Source organism: Passer domesticus, chromosome 6 (genome assembly GCF_036417665.1).
Source record: "Passer domesticus isolate bPasDom1 chromosome 6, bPasDom1.hap1, whole genome shotgun sequence".
In the NCBI taxonomy this organism is placed as follows: Eukaryota; Metazoa; Chordata; class Aves; order Passeriformes; family Passeridae; genus Passer; species Passer domesticus.
The window spans coordinates 48,411,989-48,435,807 of NC_087479.1; the positions used below are offsets into that span (position 1 = coordinate 48,411,989).

The 23,819-nt window shown below is 41.6% G+C and overlaps 1 protein-coding gene across 2 annotated transcripts; it reads left to right on the forward strand.

Annotated features, from left to right (window-relative positions):
* Nucleotides 1–1,830: 1,830 nt before the first annotated feature.
* On the forward strand, nucleotides 1,831–19,677 carry SPTY2D1 (SPT2 chromatin protein domain containing 1). Of its 2 annotated transcripts, none has more exons than XM_064425310.1 (6): nucleotides 1,831–1,976; nucleotides 10,565–10,679; nucleotides 12,119–13,744; nucleotides 14,530–14,689; nucleotides 14,819–14,896; nucleotides 16,087–19,677. In XM_064425310.1, exons 3-6 carry the CDS (start codon nucleotides 12,196–12,198, stop codon nucleotides 16,181–16,183), a joined length of 1,884 nt encoding a protein of 627 aa, XP_064281380.1. In that variant the 5' UTR covers nucleotides 1,831–1,976; nucleotides 10,565–10,679; nucleotides 12,119–12,195; the 3' UTR covers nucleotides 16,184–19,677. The 2 variants fall into 2 exon arrangements, with proteins under 2 accessions (XP_064281380.1, XP_064281379.1); XM_064425309.1 differs by lacking the exon at nucleotides 1,831–1,976 and adding an exon at nucleotides 1,993–2,136.
* The last annotated feature ends 4,142 nt before the right edge of the window (nucleotides 19,678–23,819 follow it).

Genomic DNA, 23,819 nt, shown 5'->3' on the forward strand with positions numbered 1-23,819 from the left:
AACCTGAGTCATACTAAAAGCCTCTCAAGGAAGGGCACAGTGGAGATACCAGAAATTCAAGCTGGAGCAGGGAAATTCTGATGAAAGCACCACAGCAGTGATGAGGTAGCAGATAAGACTGCCAGAAAATAGCATCACAACCTTATAGACAGTAGCACAGAGGGAAACACAATGCCAAAAATGGGACGAAAATTGATGAAGCACTAACTTCCTGTGAAGAGAGCCACACTAGAAAGTCTTAAAATAAGAAAATCATAATACAAAGAGGGCAGGAACCAGAAGAGGTGATCAGGTCTGAGTCAGAAGTAAAACGTCAGTAAATGGAGATGAGAATAAAAAGGGGAAAAGAGAGAGGGATTAAGTTCTTACAGGAGAAGGGGTTGAATCAGGACTGTCTCAAGAAAAAGCAGTGGTAGGTCAGGAGGACTGTCCACCCTGCACGGACTGATGCCATGCAGAGACACCAGAGCAAGCATTAAAGGAACAATTTGGATCTCCTGTGCTCAAGAACTACAAAGGCCCTGCAAACTAACTGGTGCAGTGCCTGGCTCAGATAAATTGCTCTGTCCCTCCCATCAGCTAAGGCCTCACTGGGCATCTTTACACCAGGCTGCAATGTGACTTGTAACTATGCTCAGAAGGGAATATCAGATACAACAAAAAAGCGAGGGCACTGGAGAGGCAATGGGAAACTGGAAAAGGCAGGAAGGAACTGGAGGAACTGAGAGTGAAAGTTGTCAAGTACTCGCAGTGTTAAAGAATTTATGCTAAAGAAGGTTTAAATGAAGAGAAAAAAGCTTTCTTTCAGTGCCCATGTTTCTAGGAGAAGCAGTGTGAATAGAGGAATTTTTGCCAGATGGATCTCAGATAACAGATCCAGGAAATGACCTAGCAATCAATGCAAGGGAAATCTTCAGTCAGCTGGTGTTCTTGCACAATTTTCTGGTTTGTCAGACTTAGAAAAATATTTAAACATACACACACACAGAGCATTTTGTTTGGCCACTCTGCTGGTCAGCATTGCTCCTGGGAGCCCTGTTTATCCAGCAGTATTCCTGCAGCTGGGAGAGCACTGTGATACACTTACAAGCCAAGCACCAACTCTGAAGCCTTGACAAGCCAAGAAAGATTGCTGAGGAAACTTAATCCATATTCTTCCTTTGTTACAGGATTTCTGCCTAGCTGGTGGCCACTCGGGGACAAGCTGGCAGCTGGGAATGCAGGAGGGACAGGGGCAGGTGTCAGGGTGTGCTTGGAGCTACTGGCCATTGCCCCCAAAGGCTTTTTCCTTTCAAACCACCACAATTCTCACTGTCACTGAAAAAAAAAAAAAATGAAGTGTTGCTATTGGAAAAAAAAGAAGAAAGTACAAGTTTTTGATGTTTTATTGACACATCCCCATGCCGAGGTTGGGGGTGGTAATCACAGAATCATAGAATGGATTGGGTTGGAAGGGACCTTAAAGACCATCTAGTTCTGACCTCCCTGTTGCGGGCAGGGACACCTTTCACTCGAGCAGGTTGTGTCAAACCCCATCCAACCACTCCTTGACCACTTCCCGGGATGGGGAACCCACAACTTCTCTGGGCAAGCGGTCCCGGTGCCTCACCACCCTCACAGCACAGAACTTCTTCGCGACACCTAATCTAAGCCTACTCCCCGTCAGTTTGAGGCCATCACTCCTTGTCCCGTCACTCAGCCTCTCTCTGAGGCGTTCCGGGGGCGCAGCCGAGGCAATCCCCGGCCCCAGGGCCGGCTGTGGGCGGGGGGCGGCGAGAAGCGCCGGGCGGGGCCGGGCCGGGCGGGGGCTGCCCGGGGTCTCATAAGGCCGCCCCCGCCGCCGCTCCGGGCCCCGCCGTACCGCGGGGCTCCCGAGCCGCATCTCGCCGCTCCCGCCCCTCGTCCAGCCCCGTTTCCCGTGGCGAGGCTCCGCCACAGGGGAAGTGACGCCGGCGCCAGGCGAGCTTATATAAAGGGTAGGCGGCAGCGGGCGGAAGCGAGCGGGGCCGAGGGGCGGGGGGCGGCGGGCAGTGCGAGCGGGGCGGCTGCCGCAGCCCCCCGTGTTCCGGCCCGGCCATGGATTTCCACAACATTCTCGTGATGGCCTCGGAGCAGCAGGGGCTGAACGCGGTGCCGGTGAGCTCGGGGCGGCCGGGGGGCGCGGTGGCGGTCGGTCGGGCCCGGGGAGGGCCCCGCGGCCGCGGGAGCCCCTCCCGCCTCGGCCCCTGCCCGGGCAGCGCCCGCCGCTGTCTCTGCCGGGCCTTTCGCCTCGCCAGCCGGGGCTGCTGGCTCCTGGGGGCTGGGAGAGCGTCTGTGTGCGGGGAGGGGGCGAGCGGGGCCCCTTCTGTCAACAGGTGCCGGCACCCCCGGGCCGGGAGCGGGCTCGCCCTCCTGGCCCGGCAGTGCCGACATCCCTGCCGGCAGCGGAGCCGCGGGGCGGGGACAGGCAGTGCCCGAAAGCCGGCTCAGTCCTTTTGTTCGCCCTGAAAACGCGAGTCTGCCACGTCTCAAGTGCGGGTCGGAGACAAAGTGACAAGTTTGGGTGAATGGGCTGCGTTGTCTGAGGTCTCGGTGTGCGCCGCGAGGGAATGAGGTGTAACAGCGCTGTGGGGAGGGCTGGCGGCAGGCTTTTGGTGTATTGTTAACAACATTGTTCAGAGGGCTGCATTCAGCAGTTTGTGTTTAGTTCGAGCTATCAGTAACATGTGGATTCCGTGTGCAAGGACCCACTGACTTGCCTGGATGAAGTCTGGCAGCAGGAAGGGCACGTGGCCTGTTCATACATTCATATCCTGGGCTTCATTCCTCCGGGAGGACACAAATTATAAGTCATGCGTGAATATAAATAATGTTTTCTCCTTGGTAGACGTCAGCTAGGGAGACGCTGTTTGCTCTTCAACAGAGTTGCCAGAGTTCTGTTTCTGTGATTAGTTTGCTTAAAGCCAGTGTAAAGGAGGGGTAATTGTTTTTAGCAAAAACTGTGGGAAAACCAGAAAAAAACCCATACTCTCAAGTGTACAGTGTCTTCATTTTGGTTGTGTCAGAACTAGTGAATACCTCTGTGTCTTTATCATTAGTAAAACTTTGGTAATGTTCACTAATAGCGTGATCAGTTGATAGTATGTACCGACCATATGGTAGAAGTGAAATTAATCAGATTCCATTGTGGGTTTAATATCTTATAAAATCAACTTCTTTATATTTAGGCATGTTTATTTTGTCGCTGACCCTATATGGGAATATGGTTCATAACAAAAATTATAAAATAACAAACACAGAAATATTTTAGGGTATTTAAATGCCCATTTGATTGGTCTTAAGCAGTTTCACTAAGTTGCTACTGTGTTATTATAATTATTATTTTAGAAGCTTAAAGCTTCTCTTTACAGACTCAGTTTCCCCATGCAGCTTTACTGTGTGACTACTACTTTTTTTTGTCACAAATTTTAATCCATTATGATGAATTGATAAAATATCTGCCATAATCTCTATTGTGATGGTGGAGGGAGGGGATTCCACTTCTTGTGCAATGAATGAAGGTTTAGCTACTCTTTTTAGTAAAGGCAGTGTTAGGATTTGCTAATTCCTGATTAACTCATGGAGTGAGAGTCCAATTGAATCCATAGTTGAAAGAGTTTGGTTTAGCACATTAGTGGTGCAGCTTTTAACTCTGAAGTTGGCCCCAGCCTCTGAGCAAAAGCAGAGCTGCACTTGGCACTGCTTGAAGCTGTTTGCAGCTGCTAGGCTTTAAAAGAGAGCCCATGGAGATTTTACAATCACTGGACATCTAAACAACTCCACTGTGTTAAAGCTAGTATATTAAATGTGTTTATATAAGAAGAATGTAATTATTTTTAAATACTTTTATTAAAAACGCCATGTAGAACTAATTACACATTTACTGGTATATAAAATTACCAGGTTTCCAGAAATGTTAGTTCCTGCATTAACAAGCATATCCTCTGAATTTCTCTGAGAAGTTTGTTTTAAAGTTTACAGTGCACCTAACTAAATGATCCATGCCCTTTGTAATGGAAACCAGTGACATGAACAAGTAGTGTACGTTCAAAGTATATATAAATATATATACACGCTATAACAGGTCGTGTTTAGTTCGGAGTGGAAACTACATAAAAACTGTAAGAAATCATGTGGCCTTGTATTGTAAAAGAGAGGCCTGGATAAAGCAGATATTACATCATGTCCCTGTAGAAATGAATCTGCTTGTTCATCTCCCTATGGAAATCCGGATTCAAAAGGAGCATTGCTGAAATCAGCCTTTTGGTGCCCTTGTTAGTTGCATGAGGTTTTGTTTCTAAATAAGACAGAACATATATGAACTACTGCCTAAGCTATTAATGATGTGCTGCTAATCATCTGCACAGCAGTTGCTGAGTAGAGCCCTGGGTTTTATCATCTAATATTCCTTAGGGGTTTCATTGCTGTACCTTGTTACCTGTGTTAGCAGTTCATCAGATTGTCAGTGTGGTCTTGCTTTGACTACACGTGATAACAGGAGATGTAATGTTGACTTTAGGGGAGGTTTAAATAGATGGTGTCACTCTTTTTGGTGAAATTGGTATACTGTGTTATGCCACGTGTTTCACATGACATGACAAAGCACTTTCAGATATTTTTTATTGTAGCTATTCTTTAAAATATGAAATTTTATTGCAGCTTTTAAAAAAAAAGAGAAAGCCCTGAGGACAGTTGGGACCAAGTCATTCTTTTATTTCACCTTAGTTTCTAATAAATTATTAATGACAATGTAAGCATCTCATATTGCTCCCGATTCCTTTGACTGAGGGTGAAACTTTGGTGTACAGAATTTACAGAATGCGATACAATTTAACCACAGAGAGGCCACGCAAAACTGAAAGAGCTCTTCCTCCACGTCAGCACTTGTGAGGTCTCCCTGAAGTTGGACTGATACAAAGCCACCCCCAGCGAGGCTGACAGATACAAGTAGCCAGGAGGAATTCAGTGTTTGTGAAGTGAAACACTAACAGAATCCCGGAGTTTGTTCAGAGGACCTTGAGTTACAGAGCCTGCCCATCGAATTCTAATCTACAAATTATCGAGCGATTGCCCGCAGGCAAGAGAAGCCCAGCATGAGGAATAATGGGAATGGCTGTGAAGTGCAGATTGCTGCTGTAGGACCAGACTCGCATCGATTGATGTGTGTGCATTTATTGTGTGCTTAAAACTGGCCTCAAAACGGGGCTAAAATTATTTGGATTGCATCAGCCTCCACAGGAGGGAACTGCAAGATACACAATGTGAAATGTTGGCAGGGCTGGGGAGGGCTTTTGCTCTCAGCTTGACTGTCCTGATAGTAAAGCTCCAGACTGTCGAGGTTTAAATGCTGACTAGTAAAATTTCCAGCTTTTCCTATCAGTGGTCTTTTTTTTTTTTTTTTTTTGGATAAAGCAGACGAAAATAGGGACCACAATACCACTAGAGAAAGGAAAACATAAATTATGGGTTGGTTTTGGGGGTTTTTTTCAGTGTGAAGTGACTTTTTATAGAAGAAATTGCAAATCTTTTTTCAGCTAAGGGTTCTGCTTGGCAGTTGTGGCAGCAGTTGCAAAATTGGAAGAAAATAATTTTTGCTTTTTTAGGAATAAAACGTATGAACCTGTTGAATTGGTTTTGGGAGAGGAGAACAGTGTGAGTGGATAAGCTGAGCGTTTTATCTTTCTCTTGGTAGGAGTTGTTGGAACCTGAAATGAAGCAAATTTAAACATGCTTGTTACCTGCTATTTACTTTGTCACAACCAGGAATTGAAAGCAGCAGTTGCGAAATCACCATGTGTGTGTTCTGAGACAGTCTCACTGCAGAGTCAGCTGCTGAAGCTTTGGAAATACCAGTTCAGAATGAAGGGCAGAGGCCCCTGGGCAGTGAACACAAATGGCCACTTACAATGTGGAAAGCTGTCTTTTGAGGGACTTGCATTGACACAAACAAGGATGTGTGTGGTGGATGAACCATTCCCGATGTTCTCAGAAAATAATACCCTTGTCTTGATTTTAAAAAGACGGGTGTCTACTGAGGAAGGCAGCAGCCTTTCTTGAAATGGAAAATGTAAACCCCCTCCCTCTGAATTATTACTTTGAAATTAAGGGACTCTTAGGCCAAGATACAGGAATAGGAATAACAATTATTTACTAGGAAAATTAAAATAAAAATTCAGTAATACAAAAAACACTGGCAGAGTCAGAATACAACCTGACACCCTGTGGGTCAGGGTGTTGGTAGCAGTCTGATTAGATGGTGGCTGCAGCCCTCCTGCAGTGACAGATGTGGTTCTGTTGAAGCAATGATCCTACAGAAGGATGTAGTTTTTCTTTGAAGGTGCAGTGGTGGTGTAGATGGGCCTGGTCTTCCTTTGAGAATTTAGTGGGAAAAGGCTCCCCTGGTGTACCAATTCTCACATTTTTATCCTGGTAGGAATGCTTGGTTCCTCCCCCTGGGTGGAACATCTCACAATGGGCTGATGTAATTTTATCATTCATGCAGTGAGACTCAGCGGCCCATTTACAGCAGATATCTCCCTGATGGAGGATGGGTCGTGGAAGAGATAAAGAACACTGGTTTCAACAGATGGTGATAGAGTACATAGTTCTGGTTACATCTTGCATTGCAACTTAAGACAACCCTGAAGAATATTTGGGGGGAAACGAGGACTTCCCATTGGAGAAAGTTACATGTCTTGGAAGATAAGGAAGAAATGATCTGTGAAGAACAGGCAAAGTGTTGTAACATGCCAGTGAAAAACAAGCAAATAAAAATCTCCCCAGCCTGTGGGAGCCCCTGCAAGTTGCCTGCAGTGGATAACGCAAGAGGAATTGTCTTTGCACTGCATGTGCAAGCCCATTTCAGTAACTGAGCTGCTCAGGTGCTCTACGTGAGAATTGGGTTTGGCAGAATTGATCACTTGCATTGATCTTGTATTGCCACCTGTGTAAATATTGACCATTGTTAAAGGCAATACTACTACTGCTACTTCTGGCTGGCACTGGTGTTTGGTCTAGGCCCCTTGGGGCTTCATTTGGGTGCCAGAAAGTCTGCAATTATTTTATAAATTCTATTTTGTAGTCCAAGATTTGGTACTTGAATGCTGACATCAAAGTAGCTACAACTCTGTCAGGATCATGTGCCACGTTTTGAAGGAAGTCAGTGACTTCAGAGCAAATAGTCACTGTTTACAGCTTGAGGAGTGCAGTGTTCTGGGAACAGCATGACCTGCTCTTTCCTAAAGGCTAAACATTTCTATTCCTCTGTTGATTTAACCAACTCAGTTATTAAAAGCCAGAATAGTGCAGCTGCTGTTTGGATGGTATAGTGACGTGTGCTGGCTTATTTGGCCTGCTTTACCTGCAGTCTGATGCATATTCATTTGCACTGCATATAAAACACTTTATTAGTGTTTGCAGAATGAGTGTATGGTTCAGTGCTTTTAGAAGGACTACAGTTCAGCAGGTTGTTTTATGCTGTTACTGAATGAAAGTGAGCAAGGCTTGTGTCAGCAATAGTGCAGAAAATGGGTATTCATTTATGAATTGTTTTGCTGTGTTTTCAGTTGTTAGTCAATATTAAGAAATGCTACCGATTGGTAATTTTAATTTAAATTTTGCATGATTTGTCATGTTAACAGCAGTCAGAAATAAACTTGTCTGTCCATCTACTTTACAATCCTGCTTCTGCTGTTGGTCACAGTGCAGCAAAACAAAGCCTGAAAACTGCTTCCCCATCACTTTAATTCTTTATAAGGTTTCCTAACAGAATAGATCAGTCTACGTTTGTCGCTGCTCTTTAGCATTTTCCAAAGGTGCTCCTTAGGCACAAGATCATTTAGGCTGGAAAAGATGCTTGAGTACTACACAGTTTTTAAAACAGAATTTTCAAAACTGAGGTCACAGTTGAAATGGAATAATTAAATGAAGCTTTGCCAAATTAGGTTACCAATGGCAAAACATGACATGTTTAACCTTGTAAGATAATTTACAGAGACATCATTATATTAAGATGAGCATGCTACAAAGTACTGCAAATAATTTCTAAGGTACTAATTTACTTCAACCTGTTTCTGACAGAATTTTGACTGATAATGTGTGGATTGCTTTGCCTCTGTCTGTTCCAGTTCAAATGGAGTAAACCAGATTTCTTTTGGATGCAGCTTAGAAATGCTTGCTTCTTAGTGCATGTACATTCAAGCTAATTTATGGCTTTGCATGTTAGTAATTAAAGTAATCCAAGATTGAAAGGCAATGTCTGAACAGGTGCAGCACACTAGTGCAAGTGGTTGTTATAGAACCCAGTAAGAGGCACTTGGGCACCTAACATTGGTTTCAGTAACTTTTATTGGATATAAGAGAAGCCAAAAAGGGGGTAGCATAGATAACTTTGTCTGTTCAGTTGCCAGAACCCCAGGTTGAACAACTCTGGACAGACTTTTAAGCATGGCAAGCTGTGCAAATCCTGTCTGTGGTGCATGTAATCAGTGTTGTAGGCTTTAGAGCTTTTGCAGAGTGTCCTGGGAAGTTAATAGCACAATTTATCATTTCCTCTGCCAAGGAAAAGGATGTTACATGAAAACATGCAGCTTCACCTCAGGATATAACGAGATATAGAATCATAGACTAGGAACCACTAATGGTGATTCAGTCCAACTCCCCTGCAATGGGCAGGGACACCTTTAAAGAGATCAGGACACCCAGAGCCCTGTCCAACCTGACCTTGAATGTTTCCAGGGATGGGGGTGTCTACAGCCTCTCCTGGCAATCTGAGCCAGTGTTTCACTGTTCCTCTCAAACTTCTAGTCAGAATCTACCCTATTTTAGTTTAAAACCAATATCCCCTGTCCTATTGCTACTGTCTCTGCTTAAAACTGTCCCCATCTTTCTTATAAGCTCCCTTTCAGTACTGAAAGGCTGCAACAAGATCTCCCTGGAGCCTTCTCTTCTCCTGGCAAATTACACCAAGTGCAAGTGCTGTAATTGCCGGGTGCCAGGTGGGGGCTGTGTATTCTCTCACAGTTAGTGCTGAGGTCACACTGATCTCAGGTGATAAGTAGAGTTTCAGGTCAGCTGGTGTGTGGGTCACTAACTCCTTGATGTACAGCAGTATTGTGTTTAAGGTGACTGCCAGCAGGAACCAAAATCAGTATTGTTAGTTTTACGTCAGCCTATTTATTATGCTGGTGAAGTCCATTCCAGCTTTTGGAGTAATTTAATTTTTTGAGTTGATTTATCTATTTTTGGTGAATTAGGTAACCTGAAACTGAAATGAGTGTCTACAAGCAAGGTGAAAATGGAGCTGTAAACCGGCAGTCTGGAATTGAATTGACTCTGGCAGCTTGGGCTGTAGTTTGCTTTTGGTCAGAGACTAAGGCTGAACTGAAATACTTTTATTCCATTACTAATGCAGCCATTGCATTTCTTATTAGTCCAGTTCATTTCACTAGTTTTGTTTCCCTACCTGTCTTCTGGTTTCCTGTTCATTCCTTCCAAAAGCTGAGTGAGCCCTTTTGTGGATATATCCACATATTGTGGGTGTATCCTTGTGAATGTATCTTGCTCAAAAGATAGGCAGCAATGTGTTTTGAGATAAAATAATGATTTGACAATTCACTGGAATTTAACAAAGTTCAACAGGGGTTTGACAAGGTTTAATAAGTTTAACGCAAGATTCATTTTAGTATTTAATTAATGGAAGAAACATACAAAAAATAAGTTTGAGTTCAAATTCATTCATTTATGAGCTCATTTAGAATAATTCTCAGGGACTGGTAATGCAAAGAGCAAGAAGCACAGTCCTGTTGAGACACAAGGTTCTGAGTGGACTCCTTGCTTTCTAAACTCAGTTTGGAGTGGCTGGATCCATTCCTAGTCTCAGGCTTGGTCAGTGGTATATATATAATGGAATTGTCCATACGGTGTTTGTAATAATTTGGGGTGGATGGATTAGTAATGTTTGATAATACTAATGCAACATCCTCTGTCACCTACTGAGGATCTGTCACGAGTAAGGAATCTTTCCACCTTGGGTAAGGAAGGATCTCTTAGTTTCAGGTAAGGAATTTCTAACCCTGAGAGGCATCCCTGCTCAGGGGTCACCTGGCATCCAGTTAAGCTGCAGTTCAGGCAGAGCTCAAATCAGGGTCATCCTGATTTGAGCTCATATTTATAGGGTGAAGTCGTTGGCTGCTGGCCAATGGTATAGACAAGACAAATGTCCTTATTTTAGTGCTGATATCTTGTTCTGGACTTTGATTATCTTGCTCTTCTGATGGTTATGAAGAAAAAAAAACTTTTCAAGACACATCTACTCGCTTGGACCAGGCACTTTCTAGCTTGCAAGTTTCTCCCGAGGACTTGGGGCTGGTTGCTCAGCCTGAAAGTACAACTGTGAGTCAAATGTATCCAGCACAACCCTCAGTTTCAGTGGGAATTCATTGTTTACTCTGTGCTTAAGTCAAGGACTGTTATGCAACTCCTCAGTCTTTAAGACTGATATTTTACATTTTTTAACTCTTCTGACATATTTCTTTGTTCTTTGCAGAAAAGGTACAGTTTGGCTGTTGGTCCTCCCAAAAAAGTTCCCAAAGTCAAGGGTGTAGAGTCTGCAGCAGTGCAAGCGTTTCTCAGACGGCAAGAAGAAGAAAAGAGAAAAAAAGGTAAAAGTACAAAATATCTCCTAGGGGAGACTTTAAATTATTCTTTGCTATTTGTCACCTTACTCAAATTTCTTGCAAATACAGCTGCACATGTGTTTCAGGAATTTATGCATAGACCTGATCCTGAGAGAAAGCTAGAGCTAAGTAAGGGCTGGGGATGTTTACTTGCTTTCCTAAGGGGTTAAAACATTTTTCAGCTACATTAGGATTTATGGCTGGAGATTGAGAAAGCAGTTAAGGTGAAGAGCAAAAAACTATCTCAACTTTCATTAGTTTAGATTTGAAAAGTTCATCTGTGTAAAAAAAGGGAAGAGTTGCCATTATTCTGTCTTAACCTAGTGTTTCAATACAGTGAATTTTAAAGAGTCTCTGAGACATGATTTCTCCACTTTTATATTTTCTTTAAATAGTCTATGGAATAAACCAGTGCTGCATTGCTTCTGATGTTAATGTTTTGTTAAAGGTAACCAAATCTGATGGACTGGATGGCCCAGGTTATTCTTCCTCTCCTGGGCCAGTCATGACTGCTCCTTAATCCTGCTGCCAGGTCCAGAAGCAAGACTAAGCACAAATTCCACATGGGGCATGCTGGTACACTCTGTGCTGTCACAGCCCTTGACAATAGAATAACACAGACAAGGAATGGTACCTTTATAGGGGCCCAAAATATGAGTAGCCTGATTCGTTTTCTAGGAATTTTCATTTTCTGAATCTTTTTTTTGGTATTTAGCCCCTACTCCTTGGTGTGTCTAGTGTTTGGTATTTAGAGGTCTCATTCACCAGCTAGTTCATCCTGACTCTTGTCAGCAGGTCACAGACACAAGATAGAGAGCATACTTATGCAGAAAACAGCTAAGCCAGAACAGTAAAGATATAGGACAGACTGTGGAGATAGGGCACAGGGCTCTATCACATTTGTGTAATGACCAGCTGCTTGTTTATCTGCATTCAGCTGCTTCTGTGTCTCCCTTATATCCCTCTACACAGACACACCCTTTGGCTATTTTCCAGTTATTATCCTCCCAATACTCTTATTCTCTCATATTCCTCAACTTCCCTTAAGCATTTGATTGTAAGTTCTGTATAGTCTCAAGATTCTTTTGCTCAGACTCAGAACTCCCTCCGCTACACAGAGATCCCATAACTGCTGTACCTCCTTATACAAAGGTTCTCCACAATTTTCATAGCATCCTGGAAAGCTGCTTCCCTCAGAAGGCCTTAGTGGGTTTTGTTAGAGCAGCATTTCACTCAATTGCTTGCCTTTGCTGGAGCAGCTGACACAGGAGGGTGTTGGCAGACCTGGGGTCACTTTCTTGTCTATTTTGGATAGCTATCAGCCAGATATCCTGAAGTTACTGTCCTAAGTGGTTTGTTAGTTTGGAAAATATTGACATAAAAAGTAGTGCTTTTTGCATTACTTTCTCCTGGTTTTCTTGCAGCACTGGAAGAAAAAAGGAAGAAAGAGCAGCTCTTGGCGAGGCGTATTGAACTGAAACATGACAGAAAAGCAAGAGCTATGGCCTCACGAACAAAGGATAATTTTTATGGCTATAATGGTGTTCCTGTTGAAGAGAAGCCTAAAAAGAGGAGGTCTGGTGAGAATGTTGCTCAGGCCTCAGAGGCTGAGTATGCAACAGAAGATGAAACTGAGCAACTTGAATACAGTCAGACGGAATCTGAGCATGAGCAAGAAGAATATGAAGAGAAACCATCCAAAGCTGCAGTGAAACCAAAGGCACCTCCCAAAAGTGCACCAGCACCTCTGAACTTTGCAGAGCTCTTGAGGCTTGCTGAAAAGAAACAACATGAACCAGTGGAAATAAAACCAGTGAAAAAGGTAGAAGAGAGGCCCAGGACCGCAGAAGAATTGAGAGAGAGGGAGTTTTTGGGACGCAAAAACAAAAAAGTAGAAATGCATAAGAAAAGTGAGAAGGAGATTAAGCCTACAGGGATATCCAGTTCTTCAAAAAAACTGTCTTCTCAAAAATCATCTGTAAACACAAAACTAAATAAAAGCTCTGTAGATAAACATTCCACATCTAAAAGCAGTCTGTCGCTTTCTCTGGGTAGTATTGATAAGAAATCCAAAGCACCAGCATTGACTGAAAAACACCCACGGTCATCTTCTTCCAGACTTGATCAAATGGAAAAAACCTCACAAAATGGTTCCTTAAAAAGCTCTACTGGTAGCAGTCATAATAAAATGCCTGTCAATGGTATTAGAAAGTCTGGCTCAGGCTCTCAGGTGCCACCCTCAAAACCCACAGCCAATGGGGCTCAGAGAATGCCCTCTGTGAAAGAATCCAGCCTGAAAAAGTCTGACCATGCAAAACCAGGAAAACCTGCAGCTCTTCAACATGGAATAAACTCCAATGCAAAACGATCCGGCAGCAGCTTAGGGAAAGGAGGACCTGGACATCCCGGTGGTGGTTCAAGTGCAGGACCGGGACGATCAAGCAGCAGTTCTGGTGTGGGACCGGGAAGGCCAGGAAGTGGTTTAAGCTCAGGACCTGGCAGGCCTGGCAGCAGCTCAGCCACAGGACCTGGCAGGCCTGGCAGCAACTCCAGCACAGGACCTGGCAGGCCTGGCAGCAGCTCAGCCACAGGACCTGGGCGACCGGGAGGTGGCTCAGGCGTGGGACCGGGAAGGCCGACGGGCAGCTCGAGCACGGGACCCGGGCGACCGGGCGGCAGCTCAGGCGTGGGACTGAAGCGACCGGGCGGCAGCTTGGGCACCGGACCGGGAAGGCCGGGCAGCAGCACAAACATAGGACCAGGGCGACCAGGCAGCAGCCTGGGAACAGGACCAGGAAGGCCAGGAATCAGTCCAAGCACAGGAGCCAAGCGACCAGGCAGCAGCTTGGGCACTGGCCCAGGGAGGCCGGGCATCAGCACAAGCGCAGGATCTGCGCGACCAGGCAGCGGCCCGGGCACAGCTGTGAAACCCAAGTGTACTGTCGTGTCAGAAACCATTTCTTCTAAAAACCTCGTCACAAGACCTAGCAACGGACAGATGAATGGAATGAGACCTTTTCCAGGGCATAGACCTGTGCTTCATCCACAAGGTATGCATTTATAGAACAAAGCATTTTTTCACTGTTGTGGTTTAACTCCAATGGACAACTAAGTACTGAGCAGCTGCTTGCATGCCCTGTCCCCCAGTGGGGAGAAGAATTGGAAAAAACCCAAGTGAAACTCAGAGAAAAACAGTTTAATTGAAGCAAAATTAAACATAGCAGCTTTTAATTTATTTTACTTATTTTTACCTATGCTTGTAATTTTTGAAATACAGGGGGTGTGAAGTATCACATGAAAGAAAACTAAGCAGCCTGTGATGGATACTGGTATATGAACGCTGTTAGAAGGAAAAGAACTGAAGGGTTTCCTTCCAGCATTGCTTAATATTTGGTCTATAAAACTTTGTTGTGTCCTAAATAACAGATGCTTGAAGGGCGAGATGAAAAATCACTCACAGGTTTTACATTTCAGTGTTTTGGCAGATTTATCTTAGCAGTGGCAAGCTGTTCTAAAAATTCATTTCTGATCAGGAGCAAGCAGTGTGGAGTGTAGTGAATAAGTGCCTGGAAAGCCCTGAGCAAAGAACAGATATCTGCTGAGTGGTTTCCTCAGGATGCCCTTGCTGATCCTGATAGGTAATCTTCTCTAGCACAACTCAGGAAGTATTCTTTCTTGCTGAATTTCTAAGAAATGCTGGTTAACTTGAGGCAGAAGTTTTCCACTGTGAAGCCCAGAAAATGGCTACGCCCAAGGTATAGCAAGGAGAAGTACTGTTAAATTAAAATTGTGTTCATGTTATTAGTTAATGATTTTATCCTCTCCTGTCATTTAGGTCTTGGAAGACCACCTATTAGTTACAAGAGACAAATAGAAGATGATGATGATGATGATGAATATGACTCTGAAATGGATGACTTCATTGAAGATGAAGGGGAACCTCAAGAAGAAATATCAAAACACATTCGGGAAATATTTGGCTATGACCGGAAAAGGTAAGAGAAGTAACAATTTTAAGATACTGCAGAACAAGCAGTAGAACAAGTAATTATTCTTTCTAAGAAGGGGATATTAATTCATTCCCTATTTTTTTAATGTGCTACAAACTGATATTTAATTTTCAGGTACAAAGATGAAAGTGATTATGCCTTACGTTATATGGAGAGCAGCTGGAGAGAGCAACAGAAAGAAGAAGCTAGGAGGTAGGCATGGATTTCAACTTGGATACAAATTGCAAAGTTTGTTTGCTGAAGTCATAGGGCTAAGCTAGCAAATATCAACTCTGCTTTTAACAGCAAGCCTTACAATTTTTTGTAAGAAAGCTTAAGTAAAAGATGGTGGTGGATAAACTAAGTTGTGTATGTCCTTATCTATAACAAACCTTGCTTGTTAAGAACTAATAAAAATCAAAACTAATTAATTTCAAAAATAATTTTAAATTATACATTTCATTTCAAATTCCAAATTCTTTATTTGGTCCCAACCATTACAATATTCTGCTAGTTTGAGGTCTGGAAATGGTATTTTTTTAATCTATATGTGTGTGTGTCTGTTTCTATAGAAGTATAAAAAGTATGCTGACAAGATTATATAGTCACTGATTTAAATTATGAAGATGATATTTTCATGTTGGTTTTGGCCTTTGGGCTTGCAGAATTCTTATGAGATAAGCTGATTCTTTGTTTTTAAATGAGTGTTTGTGAAAGCTATAAGGGTTTTCTATAGAAAATGCTAATATTGGAATGCATGGAGTCACCAAATTCTTTGGTTCTACTGAAGTTTCTATTCAGAAGGTGCCTTGAACATTAGAAGCTTGCATCTTTGAAGTTTTAAGTCAATGTTTTTATTCTTCTTGGCTCCTGAGGAATATCTGCAGCCCATGGAAAGCTATAGTCTGTTAAGTGGAGTTAGGAGAAATACAAGGAACTTTAAAGTGATATTGCTGTTAACTAAACTCTCTGTTGACATCTTGGAGTGAGGTTTTGCAGAGTTGAATTCCTGACTCACTTTTTAACTACACGTTGCATAAAGGAAGTGGAGATGAGAAACTTGAGTTAAATTAAATTTTACTTTTTCAGTGGATGTGTTTCAGTAGCTGCTTTTTGGGAGAAAAAAAGACCTTATATATTAAATGTATTAATTTTTTTATATAATCTTTATTTTTTGACAGAAATTTAAACTATCTTTTTCCCTTGAAATAATTGATTTTAAATACTTAGGATTTTTTAAAAAATGTTGATTTCTTAAATCTGCATTCATTCTGTAATTAAAGAAGAGCTGATATGACATTCTTCATATTAGCTGTAGTACTTTCAGCATTGTTTTTTGGGTGTGTAGAAGCAAAACCTCAAGTCTTGAGTAGCAGTGTAAAGGATTTAATCTTGTTTGGCAGCTTGAGACTCGGTGTTCAGGAAGACTTGGAAGAGCTGAGGCGGGAAGAAGAAGAACTGAAACGCAAGAGACAGTCCAAGAAGCTGAGGACACGTTAACTGACTTACGGTGTTCACTTTGTTCATGTTTCTGCTCCCCTCTGCCTCCATACATCTCTTATTCTACTTCAGTTTCCATTTGCTTGTTAGAGGGCAAAAGAATATTTAAAGGGATTAAAGTACTGAAAAGCAAGGCTTTAGCTTGACCTAAATAAGATATTTATTTTTAATACTTGCCAGGGTTGTTTTTTTATGAAGAAATTAATGCACTAATGCATATTAAATGGAATAAAATTAATAGATGTTTCCATTGATTTAACCAGTTCAAGATGCCAGCAGAAATATTGACTAGCTATGCACTGACTTGGAACTGCGTGGGCCATGTACCAGTAAACCAATTTTGCATTCACTTGAAAGTAAGAAATAGCATTCTTGTTCCCTGATATTTCTTGAGACTTGGAGAGATTGCTCTATATCCTGCCCTGTTTCCCAACCTGAGCCTCAAAGTGTTAAAATGTCATCTTCTGTACAGCAGTAGCTTGGGTGTAAATTCAGCCACAGCCCACAGGTGCTTAAGGCAATAAAGTGCTGCAGATCTTTAGATTTGAGGACCCATAAAAATAATTTGAACCTCTTTATTTCTAAACAGAAAAGTGCATGTCGTTTGCAAACTGTGCAGTGATGGATATGGCCAAAAAATTATGTTGGCTTTTGCTGTGTCTGGAATTCCAGTGCCAGTCTAATTCAGTATGAGAAACACACACCCTGGAAACAGAAATTTCTAGTGTTTGTATGTAACCTGTGCTTTTGGGCTCAAGCATATGCTTGGGAATTCTTCTCCTGCCCTGTAAATTTTCAGATTTATTTAACAGCTTCTGCTGCTTTACAAACTGTGTTTTTTCTTGCATTAAACATCCGATGGTTAAATTATTTAAAATGTGAAGCACTCATTTATCTAATTAGTTTGACTGTTCAGAAAGAACATCAGAATTAAGTTCTGTTAGAATGCATTTGCAGCTTTTCAGTATTAACATAATGTTAACTAGTTAATACTTGTGATTGATTTCAGCAAGCCAAAAACCTAAAATAATATGTATAGCAGGAGACTTAGTTCAGTTACTTACCTTAATGCCCATATTTGCACATTATTTCTAACTATGCATTTAAAGACTGTTTGTTTCAGTAACTGAATTTGTTTACAATCAGCACAGGATTCATGTAAGTCGACAGGAGTTGCAGAGACCTTAAGCTCAAATCTGGTGTTGCATCTATTGGTTTTCCCCAAGTTGCCCTTCAAGTCTCACCAGTGTCACTACTCAGCTTTGCTTCGAGCTCCAGGACTCCATTGGCAGCATCTGCCTTCAGCTGCTTCAGGCCATTATGTTTTAATGCTAGGAATAGGTTAAAAAGTAGAAAGAGAGCTTTGGGCATCAGTTGGGTGTGGGGGAAAAGGAAAAATTACTTTGTGGAAAAACAACAAAGGAACCTTTCCTACTGGGGCTACTCTTTAACAGTGCTGCTTCTAAGAAGCAGTTCAGATAGCAACCTGTAAGGAACAGTCTTGGAAGCTGCTGAAGTTTAAACATCTGGTTCTTAATGTAAGAAAAAACAGCTTTGCCTTTTTAAGATGTTTTCTGTCAATGGTGTACCATTTCACTGCCTCAGCAAAATACTGATGTAAGTTACTGGTACAGATTCTCTAGACTGTCTCAGTATTGGCTACCATGGAGCCCAGGTGAGGATACCATTGTTGTTCTGACTTTCTCTGTTAACTAACAAAAACTGTTTCTCAGTGTATGGACTTGAGACCATGTAGCCTCACTGTCTAGAAGTGTGTTATATTCTCTGCTGCATTGGGACCATCTCAGATTTCCTGTTGGAGATTTCCTGGTTTCTAGAATTACCCATTCAGGACAGTGGACTTTGGGACCATGATCAAGTTCTGGGTTTGTACTTTTTTATTCTTTTTAGCTGGAGAAAGACTCGAGGTCCATCAACCCAGACAGCTATATCATCTGTGAGCAACTTCCTGCCTGGTTGGGGAGAAAAAAATCTCTTATGAAACAAAAGAAATATATTAAGTTGGAATTGGTTCAGTTGGGAAAGAAATCTGCATTTCAGACAAGTACAGGTTCAGTAAAACCTGATTATTTCACCACTTTCCAATTATTTAACCATGCAAGATCAGTTAAACTTCTTAATCTGTAAAGCACTTTGTCATTTAGATGGTGACTGGAATGTACTCTGCTAGCCTCCCTAAGACACTGTATAACTTTCTTCACACAGTGATCATTGCTTAAGTTTTGTCTATTTCATATGAAAAATTATTCAAGGACACATTTGTAATTTTACAGTCAAGAAGTACTTTCTCATAATTGACATGGAATGCTGATGGGTTTCCTATTTTGTACAAATGTTTGGCTTTTAATGTGCTTGCATATTTGTTGCATATTTGTATGTCAGCTAGGAAGGAACTAAACTAGTTTTTAAATTCCTGACCTTGTATCCAAAAACCTGTTTACTGTTTGCCAGATTAATTCATCTAATGACAGTATTTCAGTACTTCCAAAGTGCATCTGAATTTGAGGTGAAGAAAAACTGGAAGAATGCTTACATTGGTTTATCAGGATTGGATGTTCAGCTAATTTAATTGTATTTAAGGAAATTCTGGTTTGGTTTTTAGATTTTTAATTCACTGTTTGACAATGTGCCTTTTTACTAAATTGTGTCAAAAAATAATGAATGTAGGAGGATAAAAAGGTTGGTTTCTGCTATCTCAGATTCTATATCCTTAAACTTGAGAGTGTGAAATGACGTACTTTTCATAAAACCCTTCCAGGTCTGGCTTTGATTGCACAATTAAGGTAGCTACTTCTTTACTGCTAATGCTAAATCAAATGAAGGGCACTTTCTATTGATGACTACTTTTTGAAAATGTCTTGTATTTACACTTGAGCTGTATTTCACTTTACAGCAATGTCTTTTGGAGGCCAGGGTTTTGCATATCACAGGAAGCCTTAGTGTGCAACTCTGTGCTGTGCTTTAAAATAAAAATCTTTCAAGAAGTATATGAGATCTCTATGGAAATCTGGATTTATTTTTGTGTAAAGCCCAAAATATTGTCCAGGAAAACTAATTTTCTATTTTTTTTTGCATTTTGTAACATAATCTAGTAGCTGATACATATTTCTAGATATAGCATATTTCTGGAGACCAAAACTTGTCAGAAAATAAATATATGGAGAGACTGGTGTTTAAATTGTGGTGAATGTACTTCTATTTATTTTGGTGAGTGGGTGTGATGCAATATTAAAGTGTTAGTGTGTAAATAAGGGTGCTTCTAGTTTTAGCCAATGATTTTTTTTCCTTTGGGGATATCATGTGTGCACAGTGTCTTTTTACACAATGTGACAAAATCAGGTTAAAAACTCGTACATAGCTTACCTGCTCTCTGGTGCTGTCAAGGAAGTGTATACTTTAGCACACACCAAATGCATATAAATTTTGCAGAGTATGTATACAATAAATTACAGGCATTAAACGTTTTACTGCTATTTCTCATTGGTTTACTTTTATAAAAGATTTATCAGGATTACTTTCTGCTGTTTCCTCTGAGCTCTCACATATAGCGGTGTCAGTCTGAATGTTCTTGGAGAATGGTTCTCATGCAGCCAGCAAGAGGGTATGAAAAATGTAATGGAGTCCCTTAACCCTTCAGAAAAGATCTGGAAGTTCCTGGTGTCTCCTGCAGTTTAGGCTGTACATGGTATGTACTTGGAGGAACATGTATTTACAATTATAATATACCCGAGTGTGCCCATTGCCTTTAATCTTTTGCATTTGAAGTGCTCACAAGCAGCATCCTTCTGGGTTTCCATATTCCTGTGTAAGGAGTCTGAACTCCCTTGATGGCTGTCTCCTCTGGAAGGGTTTTGTGCTTTGATGGTGGAAGTAAATGACAGCTCTGATGAGCTGATGCTGTGACCCACTGCCAAATGGATGAATGGATACACATCAGTGAGCCCACCTGCCTTTATGAGGAAAAGCAATGCTTGCAGACTTGTGCTTAAAAAAAACAGTCTTTAAAATATTGCAAATCTGCATTTAATGTGTCCTATGACTACCTTGTTTTGAAGGCATGAAATCGTCTCTTCTTTGTACCTACCTTGTATGGAATTCCCTTGAGATTTTAAATGTATCTTAATAGCTGTGATCAGTCAATCTCTGCCATTGTTTCAAGGCAGAGGTGTTCTGTTCACATGGAGGGTGCTTCTACATTGAGTCATTATCTCAACCCATCCAATACAGCTACTTCTGGAAGCAAAATTGTTTTATTCAGATTGGGGAAAAACAAGTAATTACAGGTTTCCCTTGTCTGAGGGCAGCTTTTAGTTGTAGTTTATTTGGAATAAGATGTCAGTTCCACAAGACAGAACTGCAATTTGTTTATCTCATAGATAGCCTCTTCTTACCCCTGGAACTGCATATGGAAACATTTATTTTTCTATGAGCCTGGTAATCTAAAAAGCCTGGGCATACTATGCTTACCATACTCTGTGGAATGAAATTAAGGACAGAGGTAATTCCTGAAGTAATCATATATACCATGAATTTAGTTCTGACTTCTCTGTCCACAATTGTTAGTTCTAGTTTTCCATACCACCTGGTGCCTAATTTGCTTTGAGGCCTCCTCTCTTTGGTTCTTCATGGAAGTCTTGGGTTTTGCCTACATCCTTGTCCCTCCACTGGCAAATTCATGATTTCTTTGTATCCTGGATGTAACTTTCTCAACATTCCTTGCTTAAGAATAGGCAAGCATTCTGAACTGGTGCCATCTCTCATACTCTGTCTGAAAGTTGATGGCAATCAACAATTTAAAGAATCAAGAGCTTCAGTAGGTTTTTTTGGTTGAAGGAGTTGACTTGATTCTGATTTGAAAAACATTTGAGTGTAGAGTTCCAGGTTTTGCAGTGCATGGGAATAACTGAACACATACCTGTGAACACATTGAGTACAAAAGGCAGTTTGAGTGCCTTACATGCACTTCTCCATGTATGAAACCTCTCTTGTGGATTTCTTCAGGAGAGGTAAGTAGCTTCCTTGAATGATGCAACTAAGGGTGCATGATGTTTGTTGTGGGTCTGTCCTCAGCTCCCTATCACAATAAGGCAATAATTCTCAGGAGAGGCACTTTATCTGGTTCTTGATCTGTACAGAATGTGCAGGAAGGGTTTCTGAAACCTCCACAGTAGTGTCAAATGTGACTGTTTATGATATGTAGACAGGCACCTGGTCCCACCTGGTCCTGGTGAATGCTGGGAGTTCAGGCAGAGGGATGTGCTGCTGTTACCACCCTCTTCCCCAGCCAAAAGGAGGGAGCCAGCAACCCCCTTATTAGCCTGGCTTCTGTTTGCCAGCTGTGTACACAGGGAATGTGGCCATGGCAGTGCATGGTGCATGACATGGCCCAGGGCTATGGGGAGCCCTGTTTACAAGCAGTGTGAGATGCTGAAGCTGGCAGCACAATATAACACTTTTGTGGAAAGTCTCTTCACTATTTTTACAGTTGGCAATGAGGGCTGATGTACCTCATAGCTGCTGGCTGAAATCCAGCCTTGGTTGGTTGGTGCTTTGGAAGTGATTGTTATGACATACAAAATGGTCCCAGTGTAGATCACACACATGGGTGACTTGCTGGTTGTTCAGAACAAAGGGGAGCATTGAGATAAATAATGCTCTTAGTCATGATATTCCCAGGGCTGGAGGTGGCTTGAGTTTCATTGGGAAGCTTGTTCCTGCCAGTTGTGCTGTGGTTGGTCTGCAATTATTCCCCAGTCTCTGGTATCTGGGATGATCACTTGAGTCTATTTTAGAAGTGCAAATTTTTCCCTTAGCATGTAATATTTACGAGTTGAACTTGTAATTCCCATTCCATTACTCTGAAGTTAATTTAGACAACTCATAGCATTGTATGATTTTCTCCACTGGAGAAAATCCTTTAAAATGCTTCCTGGATAGTAGTTTCCTGTTGTTGAGAATAATTTCCCCTGGCTTTTCTCTAAGCTAGCAACTGTACAGATACAGGATGTTCACAGGCAAGCAGAATAATAAGACTAGTACTTCAAGAATGAAAGTTTGAGGCTGTAGAAATGTCATTTTCCTCTTGTGTAGAGCTGAATAAAATTCCAAAGTTTTATGCTGCAAGACAAGATCCATGTCACCCCAAGACTGTCATTTTGCTTTGCCCTCTCCCTTAGCACTTGAGAAATTGCAGTCTATTTTCTGTTTCATTAACCATCTTTTCTACCAAATCTTAAGTAAAACATCTCAGTCAGGAAGATCTGTACTGCTGGCAAAATGCTGGTTTTTAATACATAGTGTAACCTTTTATGCAATGAGGAGTTGTAATAATAAAAGAGCTGGATGTATTGCTTGATAAATCCCAGTTTGAGAGAATTTCTACAGCTTGTTTGGTGAGAATACGTGCAAAATTCTATGGCTTCACTTAAGAGTGTTCCCAGTGATGGGGGCAGAGGAACTACTAGAGGATACATGGAGTAGCAAGGCTGCGTGTTAGCCTGCTAGCAGGATGTTTAATTACCTAGAGATTAGTTGGCAATACTCTGTTGATGTAATACAGAGTTATTCATTGCAAATTATGTTTAGAGAAGATTTTGAGTCAGAGGGCACAGACCCAGCTTGGAATTGAAATGAGCTGGAACAGTGAGTACCAAGAAATTTGCATCTGTAGTTTGGGTGCAAGCTTAGTCAAGGGTGACTTGTAAGTCTTAAATAGAAACACTACTACCAGCAGCAGTGTGTCACTGCCATGGGGATGTGGTCACTGTCCTGGTTGCTAGGATTGTTTTGGTTATGTATGAACACAGATTTTTAAAATGTTTCCAAACATCAAACTTTCTAATAACTGTAAATATCTATCAGACTATTATTATTTCCCAGTTGTTTTTACTGTGAAATAATAAGAAAAAATTAGATACTTGAGATTTAAGATTTAAAAGGAATGTTTTATTCTCAAACATTAGTCTATGCTAGGACCTTTGTAAAACAAAATTATTTTCAAACTATCACTTAAAAGGTTTAGATAAATGTTCATGCTGGTCATTCTGTAGCAGTTTAACTGAAGATGTACTATGCTTGCTGGGCAAATGATGTGTAGCACTTGCTGGAATCTGCAATGCCAGTTCCTGAAGGACTGATCTTGTACTACTTTCCAAACTGAACATTGAAGCTGTAACATTCTTCATTACATCACGCACAACTTCAGCACAGAAGCAGAATCAGCAGCATTAAGCATTATGTATGATGGAGAAGCTTAATGGAGGTTGTTCTAAACCTAATTATTTTCTGCTATGGCTGTATCAACAACTGTGCTCTTAGTTACTGTCTGCTTCTGGCCTTGTATCAGTGGCCTCAAGTGAGGGAGCAAAAAAATTGTATGAGCTTGCTCAAGATCTTGCTCCTTGTAAAAACATGCTACTATCATGCTTGGTCTGTCCTGTTCTGTCAGTTTTCTGGTCAGTTAAGGGGATAGAACTGGCATTTGTCATCATTAACCTTGCTGGACTTACTGTGTTTTCCACTGAATTGGCCATCAGACTTGCACAGCCCACTTTACAAAAGCCAGTTTTCCAGTCTCTCTGCTATGTTGTAGGGCGGCTTAAAAAATAATAGACTA

Excerpts from the sequence above, each read along its gene's own strand:
- SPTY2D1 (XM_064425309.1), top strand. The coding sequence starts at position 2,077 with ATGGATTTCCACAACATTCTCGTGATGGCCTCGGAGCAGCAGGGGCTG. Across the intron at positions 14,690-14,818 it reads TTTGGCTATGACCGGAAAAG|GTACAAAGATGAAAGTGATT; the intron begins GTAAGAGAAGTA and ends TTTAATTTTCAG. Across the intron at positions 14,897-16,086 it reads CAGAAAGAAGAAGCTAGGAG|CTTGAGACTCGGTGTTCAGG; the intron begins GTAGGCATGGAT and ends CTTGTTTGGCAG.